Here is an 8,397-nt window from a genome sequence, read left to right as displayed (position 1 = left end):
GGGGGTTTAAAGATTGAATATAAATATAGAGGGTTTAAAAAAGAATTGAATAATATAGAATAATATTTTGAGAATAAAGAAATAAGTTTAGTATGTTGGATAGAATAAGGAATAGAGTAGTGAAAAATTGTGTACCAAAGGGGCCCTCTAACATTCTGTCAAAACGAAAAAAAAATTTGGGTGCATTTGGTTTATTATTTTGGATAGATTTTGGGATAGTATGGATTTGAATATGGGAGTATTACGAGGTAACATTTAAAAATTTATAAAAAACCCCTAAGTTAACTAATTTAATAAATACCACAACATGTAAAATGACAAAATACCCCCCACCACTGCAGTGCTAGATTCAGGCTACCACCGCCGGAACTGGATGAAAAATCGTGTTACGACATAGACCGGTTGCCGTCGTTGATGGCCAGATCTAGTCTTTTCCAGCTAGATCCACTGTGGATCTGGCTGAAAAAGGCCAGATCGGTGAATTACTCGTTCCGGTCGGTATTCACTGTTGTGGCAGATTCCGGCAACCACCTGGCAATTATGGATCATAGGGGTGTTTTTGTTAATTTTTAAACTTTTTTTATGGGGTATTTAATGAAATTATTAACCTTTTGGGGTCTAGAAGTAATTAAAAAAAGGGTAATATTTCTGGAATAATGTGCCAAACATTATTTGGAGAATAGGATTGAGAATAAGGATAATAATAATAAGCCAAACATGCCCCAATATTCTTTTACTTATTGTTTTCATTTCAAGCTAGTATATATATAAAATTTTCACCAGTATTATTAATTAAGTTAATCAATTACTAATGTTTTTCTTGATGATTCTTCTAGAAACGCAGAATGACTTGTACTTAATTAACGCAAAACTTAAATTATACAACATTTTTTTCCCTTGAATTTCCTAGAAAAGTTAGACAGCCTCAAGATTTAACTATTTTCCTTCACTTTCTAAAATACCAAACAGAAAAATAATAATTGATCCTAAACACACAATTGTTCATTACAATTTAACGAAAACAAAAATAAAGAAGAGAAAGAGAATAAGTGGGTACTAGCATCAGGGTTTTGTACGTGGACGAATTGAAGGTTGAAACAAGCAACGTTAGATCGGATGATGTTCTCTAGAATCCAGTCGAAAGCTGCTCTGCTACTATCCGAGGCGTAGGGGCACCCTTTCTCGATCGACTGGACACTGACACCAATATAGGAGTTCAACAACATTGGCAACTTTAAAATTATAAAATCAGTTTGGGTGCATTTTACATTCTAATGAATCTTCAAGTAATTATCTCTGATTTTTTATTTTATTTGAAGTGATTGTATAATATTTATGTGACAATATCATATGATTCTTCATTCATACGTTATTGTCACATGAGAAAATTAGATTAATTAAAATTAAATATTACTTAAAATATATAGTAGTATACCTAATTTTAATAATTAGTTAATAATTAGTCTATGAAACTCAGCATGCCTCAAGCAATATTCACTCACAATGCAACTCTAATCACGATGAAAAACATATTAATAGTTTCAAAATGAAGAATAAACTAATGCATGCACATATAGGATAGGATCAATTCCTAGCATGACCTTTGAGCTACTAGCTACCTACAACCATTAACTAATTCCAACCAATCCTATGATTAAACTAATTATTAGAATATATTAAGAAAGATATCTGATTTAAATGCAAGAAAACTGAAAGAAAAATTAACAAGAAAGTGATAAAAATCATAAGAAATAAAGAAATGCTAATCAATAACCTCTGATTTATAATCTTTCAAGTAGAAGAACCAAAGCAGTTATCAATGCTCAGTCATAGTCTATCGTTTGGTTAAAAAAATAAGAAAAGAAAATTTCTCTTTTTGCCTATCTTGTCATCTTATTCCTTTTGGTCTTGAATCTTGACACTCATTTACGGGCCTCACATTGAGGAAGTTTGACGTAATTCCTGAAGGGCAATATGCCTTTTAGTTGCCTTTTCACTAACAGTGATAACAGGACATTCAGCATACTTCAAACAGAATGCACTCGCACTCTCGCCCCGAATCCGATTAAAAAACCTACAAAAAAAAAAGTATTAATATATAAATAGTTCCAGAATGAAGTAAAAAATGAATGCATACGTATATTATATATACCTCCGAATAGAACCAAGTTTTCCAGTTCCCATGACGAGGAGATCGGCATTGAGTCGTTCCACTTCATTGCAAATAACTATTTTGGGATCAGGCCCTTGAGCGATCCATGCGACATAAGCAGCCTAGGACCATTAATTAATGAATTCCAATTAATCATCGTAAAGATTAAACTAATTAAATCTAGGAATTAATCGACTGATAATCAATCCATTAATAGTAATACCCCAATCTTATGGCATTCAAATTCAAAGTATTCCAGCATGTTGACCCCGTCTTCATATTCTTCATCACCTGCCCAAAACATTCATTTTACATATAATTATCAGCTCACGAAGATAAAATCAAAGAATTAAAAAGTTGCAATTATGTTTAATTCAAGAAATTAACTTGAACGATTTCTTTATAACCAAGAAACAAAACTCTGAAAATTCTTTCACGTAAATTTATTTTTCGTTTCAATCTAGCATACAGAAACCAGTATTATTAATTAAATGAATCAATTACTAATGATTTTCTTGATAATCGTTCTAGAAACGCAGAATACTTGTGCGTAACATGTGTTTTCCATTGAGTTTCTTGGAAAAGTTAGGCAGCCTCAAGATTTAATTACTTTTCCTCCATTTTCCCAAGAACCAAACAGAAAAATAATATTGAAAATAATAATCCAAAGCACACAACTATTCTCTACAAATTAACTAAAACAGAAATAAAGAAGAGAAAGAAAATAATAACGTACTGGCGTTTGGGTATTGGACGTGGAGGATTTGAAGGTTGAAACGATCAACGTTATGTCGAACGATGTTCTCAAGAATCCATTCCAAGGCTGCTCTGCTACGTTTCGAGGGGTTAGGATACCCTTTCTTGCTCGACTTGGTCACTGCCACCAATATGTGAGTCCTCTGCTGCTCCTGGCTCTCCTGCTCCTGGCTATCCTGCTCCGGGTTCTCCATATCTAGTTAACTCACTCAGAAATTAGCAGTAACTCCGTGAGTCAACTCTCTCTCTCTCTCTCTCTCTCTTCTTCTTCTTCTTCTTCTTCTTCTTCGCTTTCTTGGTTAATACTAATGCTTCTTGATTTTTTCACGAATTAATGAAGAACAGTGATCTATATAGGAGTATGGTAAGAGAAAATAGTGATTAACTATCTGGTGTTTGCTACCGTGAGCCTAGTCAGTTATCTGATAACGGCCAAGCCCGCCAAGGGCAGTTTCAGAAATGCTAGAAATACAGTGTAGCATTTTCGGCTTATTTGTGAAATTCCTAGAATAGCTTTTTTGGTTCATATGAATTTCTGTAAATAGGCTTCAAATAGATTTTATACTGACAAAGCTCAGCCTGAAGCCTTCCACAAAATTGAAAAGGCCAATTTTAGTATCGCACACTTGATCGATCGATGGATCGCGAAGTAATCAATCTGCCACCGTTAATTAATTTCTATAGCTAATTCTATAATTGGCTAGAACTACCCAATAACGAAAGCAAGCTGTCACTATTATTACATTCACGAAAAAGGTCATTACCAAACTGAGAATCCACAACAACAATAACTTGTTAGTAACAACCAGCATTATATATACAGCTGCATCTACGTTACCCTATACAAAAATATAATAATTCAGTAGTAGTTCACAAAAGAAAACTCATTACAAAATGAAGCGCGCCTGGTGTGTTTGCAGCTTCTTGAGTTTGTGGCTTGTTTTGGGCCGATCTGAGGATTTCATGGTGGGAGACAGTTTGTTTTCTTACGTACAAAGCGAAGCTGCCGATGCAGCGCCTGCTTCTCCTCCCGAACCTCTCATGGTCCCTCTCACTCTTATTCAAGGAGCTGATTCTAAAGGAGCTGGTATATTTCATAGTTGGATCCTTTATATTTATTAAAAAATTTCATGGTACAAAATATATTTACTTTTGATGTGTTACATATAATACGGCAGTGTGTTTGGACGGGACGCTGCCTGGATATCATTGGCATCGGGGGTCTGGATTAGGAGCAAACAGTTGGCTCATTCAATTGGATGTTTGTGACACGCCATTTTATATTACTAGTGTAATTACTTTGATTGAATAATAATAATAATAATAATAATTTATTTATTTATTTGTGTTTTGTATTAATGCAGGGAGGTGGATGGTGTAATAACATTAGAACTTGCGTCTATCGGAAAAATTCTCGTCGCGGTTCGTCGAAATTTATGGAGAAGGAACTGGCATTTACGGGAATATTGAGCAACAAATCTGAAGAAAATCCTGGTTAATTTCTCTATATCTACATGCTTTTACTTACCTGTCAAGAGCAGATTGATATTCAGCTATCGCCGCCTTTATGGATGGTATTTATTTATGTTTGGCCTTGTTATGTTTTCAGATTTCTTCAACTGGAACAGAGTTAAGGTGCGGTACTGTGATGGAGCTTCTTTTAGTGGGGATAGTCGAAATGATGCTGCACAACTTAATTTTCGGGGACAACGTATCTGGTTAGCTGCTATGGAACATTTAATGGCCAAGGGAATGCAAAATGCTACACAGGTTTTACAATTGAAAAATATCAATTTCTTTTTTATTTTCTATTTAATTTTGTTTAGCTCTGGGATTTTGATTGTTTTGTGCATACATCTACTCAGGCTCTTCTTTCTGGATGCTCTGCTGGGGGTCTGGCATCCATTCTTCATTGTGATGAGTTTCGGGGCTTATTTCCAAACAAATCTAAAGTGAAATGCCTAAGTGATGGTGGAATGTTCCTTGATGCGTAATTGCCTAAAATCTTTGTTCTTTTAAGTTATGATTACCATTGGGATTCATTTTTATTTTAATCTGTAAGCACATTCCACTGATGATCTTCATTATTCTGCAGAGTTGATGTATCTGGTGGGCGCAGCCTAAGGAATATGTATGCCGGCGTAGTTACCTTACAGGTACTATATAAAAATTATTAATATCTTTGACAGAAAATGCAATTTAACTATGACATGAAGTTCTACATTGACCCTTTTGTTTGGAATATTAGGAAGTACAAAAAAATCTGCCAAGAACTTGTACCAGAAGGCTGGATCCAACTTTGGTAAAACATCTCTCTTTTCTTGATTGACATTTATTATCAAAATGTCTAGATATCAAAAAGTGAGATGATGTATAACAATGAAATATGTTCACTCTCTCTGCAGTGCTTCTTCCCTCAAAATTTGATCGCCAACATCAAGACCCCTTTGTTTCTTGTCAATTCCGCATACGATGTGTGGCAGGTAATTCCTATTTACATTCACCGGACTTGACTTCTTTCCCAGGAAAATATCAAAACTAAGCTGGTTCTAAAATGCTGAAGCCTAAATTGATTTTCTTATATATATTTATTTTCATCAGGTTCAAAGTAGTTTAGCTCCACAATCAGCTGATCCTCATGGTTCCTGGACTGAATGCAGAAAGAATCACGCACTTTGTAATTCATCACAGATCCAGTTCCTCCAAGGTGACTCTTGTAACTTTCAATTCAATTCACATATAACCACTAAATTTATAAAAGAGCATGGATTAATATTATAATCTTTTCTCTTCTTACCCTTTTAAAATTCAGACTTCAGAAATCAAATGCTCGATGCTGTAAAGATTTTCTCCGAGTCAAAACAAAATGGTTTATTCATAAACTCCTGTTTTGCTCATTGCCACTCTGAGAGACAGGATACTTGGTTTGCTAAGGATTCTCCTCTTCTTCAGAATAAGGTTTGCCCACTGATATAGTTTATAATACATGTGAAACTTCATTAATTAAATATATCTGTTAATTTTTATTTTCAATTATGCAGAGTGTTGCAAAATCTGTTGGAGACTGGTATTTTGATCGAGAAGTTGTTAAGGCTATTGACTGTCCCTATCCCTGTGACAAAACCTGCCACAATCTAGTGTCCAAATGAGAGAGAATTTATTCATTGGTCCAGCCCATTTACTTATTTATGAATATATTATTTTATATTATGTTCATGAGTTTCGAAAGAATGATGCATGAGTAACAGTCAACCTGCAACCATTAATTAAATTTCAATTAATGGTGTGATTAAATTAACCAAATCATATTATAAGCTTAGGAATATTGAAAGACAATAGATGGATTCATTAATTACCCCAATCCTATGCCCTCCTTAATTCTTTAATTAATAATATTAACTGCATCCGCACTTGACAAAGCATCAGTGAGTATTTGATAATATAGTTTTCATTTATATTTGTGTTGAATTCTATTTATACATTCTACCTAAGAAAACAATTTTTAATATAAAAACTAAACTTTAAAACAGAAATTTATTTAACATTCTTAGTAAAAAAAATTCTGTCTTGTTCAATTTGTTTATGTAGTTATTTTGTTTATAATCTGCACTCCAAATTCATTGGAAGCTGTCTTATATTAAGAATGACACTGAAAATGAAGAAACTAAAATGCCACACAAATCACTGAATGTAAATTTAAACAACTATTATAGGATCGGTAAGATGCAAATTTAACGAGAAAAAAGACAAACAATAAAAACGATTACACAAAGAACATCAGATTTAATGTGGTTCGACAAAAACCTGCATAATGTTGGAGTTGTCGACTACTTCAGCATTAATGGGTAACGGAGATGCACTCGGGGGTCTCGCTGCCCGGTCAGCAGGCGGGTGCCCCGCTCCCCAGTGAGCGGGCGGGGGTCGCGGGGGCAGCGCCCTCGAGCCCGTAGGCGGTTTTGGGCTTTTCCATGTATAACCGCTGTAGGATTTCTTTTAAGTTACTAATTCCTTTTTGGGTTGGGCGTAGGAATAAGAATCCTTGTAAAACTAGGTTTAATCTCTTAAACCTAGTATATAAACATACTTTTCTCTTGTTATGTGTGAGAGAGCAATTCATTCATTGTAAACGAGAGAGGTGAGGCATATTGCAATAATATTGACTCAGCTGGACGTAGCCCACATTGGGTGAACCAGGGTAAATCGTGCGTATTATTTTCTTAGTTTACTGTTTGTTTTGTTTTACTATTATTATTTTGTTTCTGTTGTTGTCTCTATTTCGTTCACATACATCCATGTGATAATCAATAGAAATATATGAGAATGTAAGCTCTGGTTCCATATGGCAATGAATTATTCCATACAATAGGCTGCAGGTGTAAGGTCTCTTCTTCTTTGTGGAGTGGGTTGCCAATTGCAAGGTATAGTTGATTTCTTTATCAACAAACTTTTGTGCTCAGTTTTGTTCTTTGTTGTGACTTGTAATGCAGAGTGATTTCTTAAACTTCAGCACTAAGATCTGTGGAACACCATTTGAATTTGGACAAGTTTTATGTTTTAGGCACCAATTGTTGTAATGTTCTATCCATTTCCCAAATCCATTAATATGTGAAGTCTTAGATAACTCTAGCCAGTTGGTATTATATGAGCATACAAACTTTGGTGTATAAACATGCCATTTGAAGGTTTACCTCATTGCATTTCCTTTATTTAGAAAGGAAAATATCGCTGATTTTTTTAAATGTCAAAACCTTTTTAATTTGGGTGCGGAAGCAGGATTTGCATCTGCTCTTTGAAATTGCTTTAAATAGATTGTTAAAAACTCCTATCATAGATTAACTGTCAAAGGCCTTCTCAAGCTATTGCTGTGATCAGTAATAGGCTGTCCATGGAGACTTGGGGTAAATAAACATCAGCTGTTGTTTTGGGTTTGTTATTCTTCTTTTCATGGATTTTGGTGAACACCAATCTGTTGATAAACAATGGCAATGTTTCATGCCATGTTCCCGCTAAAAGAAGAAAGAAAAGAATTCAAGGTTAAAAAATATTTTCATGTATATGCAATAAATGTGAATAACATATTGTAAGTGTGACTCGGCACTAGCGGCTACTTTCTATCTTAAACTTTTTGTTTTGTTTTGTTTTGTTTTGTTTTGTTTTTGGGTAAAGTAAATGTTCATTAAAAGAAAAGAATATACAAGACTGTACAAAAAAGGATCAACCTACTATAGGACAAACCCTAGGTTAGGCTCAAAAGAATCAAGTAGTCGCAAGGACTATTAACTCTTAAAGATTAAGATTGTTCTAAATGATTTTGGACTATAGGTGATAAGAGCTGGATGCCGACAGCATTGTGGATGCCAGAGCCTGAATTATATACATCGTGCAGGATTGGATACAAACATAAGATGAGTTTACAAGGATTTCTTTGAGCATATATTAGTCCAAACAAAAATTCATATCATAATATTGTCTGAACAATTAAAATCACG

The 8,397-nt window shown here is 34.3% G+C and overlaps 2 protein-coding genes across 2 annotated transcripts; one reads left to right on the top strand and one right to left on the bottom strand.

Annotated features, from left to right (window-relative positions):
* Positions 1 to 1,935: 1,935 nt before the first annotated feature.
* Positions 1,936 to 3,102, bottom strand: LOC116115431 (universal stress protein A-like protein). The gene is made up of 4 exons (XM_031401578.1): positions 2,889 to 3,102; positions 2,376 to 2,443; positions 2,153 to 2,274; positions 1,936 to 2,074 (listed from the first exon to the last, which is right to left on the bottom strand). Exons 1-4 carry the CDS (start codon positions 3,100 to 3,102, stop codon positions 1,936 to 1,938), a joined length of 543 nt encoding a protein of 180 aa, XP_031257438.1.
* Positions 3,103 to 3,802: 700 nt separating this feature from the next.
* Positions 3,803 to 6,073, top strand: LOC116115430 (pectin acetylesterase 6-like). The gene is made up of 11 exons (XM_031401577.1): positions 3,803 to 3,995; positions 4,087 to 4,169; positions 4,273 to 4,402; positions 4,518 to 4,678; positions 4,774 to 4,898; positions 5,004 to 5,064; positions 5,157 to 5,210; positions 5,314 to 5,391; positions 5,510 to 5,615; positions 5,721 to 5,866; positions 5,950 to 6,073. Exons 1-11 carry the CDS (start codon positions 3,803 to 3,805, stop codon positions 6,055 to 6,057), a joined length of 1,245 nt encoding a protein of 414 aa, XP_031257437.1. The 3' UTR covers positions 6,058 to 6,073.
* Positions 6,074 to 8,397: the final 2,324 nt, after the last annotated feature.

Source organism: Pistacia vera, unplaced genomic scaffold (genome assembly GCF_008641045.1).
Source record: "Pistacia vera cultivar Batoury unplaced genomic scaffold, PisVer_v2 Contig74, whole genome shotgun sequence".
Taxonomy (NCBI): Eukaryota; Viridiplantae; Streptophyta; class Magnoliopsida; order Sapindales; family Anacardiaceae; genus Pistacia; species Pistacia vera.
This window is presented reverse-complemented; position numbering and strand designations above follow the sequence as displayed.

Coding starts and splice junctions, on each gene's coding strand:
- LOC116115431 (XM_031401578.1), bottom strand. CDS start 3,102: ATGGAGAACCCGGAGCAGGATAGCCAGGAGCAGGAGAGCCAGGAGCAG. Junction 2,444..2,888: donor CGTCCAATACCCAAACGCCA/GTACGTTATTAT, acceptor TGTTTTGGGCAG/GTGATGAAGAATATGAAGAC. Junction 2,075..2,152: donor AAACTTGGTTCTATTCGGAG/GTATATATAATA, acceptor TTTTTTTTGTAG/GTTTTTTAATCGGATTCGGG.
- LOC116115430 (XM_031401577.1), top strand. CDS start 3,803: ATGAAGCGCGCCTGGTGTGTTTGCAGCTTCTTGAGTTTGTGGCTTGTT. Junction 3,996..4,086: donor AGCTGATTCTAAAGGAGCTG/GTATATTTCATA, acceptor ATAATACGGCAG/TGTGTTTGGACGGGACGCTG. Junction 5,392..5,509: donor CCGCATACGATGTGTGGCAG/GTAATTCCTATT, acceptor TATTTTCATCAG/GTTCAAAGTAGTTTAGCTCC.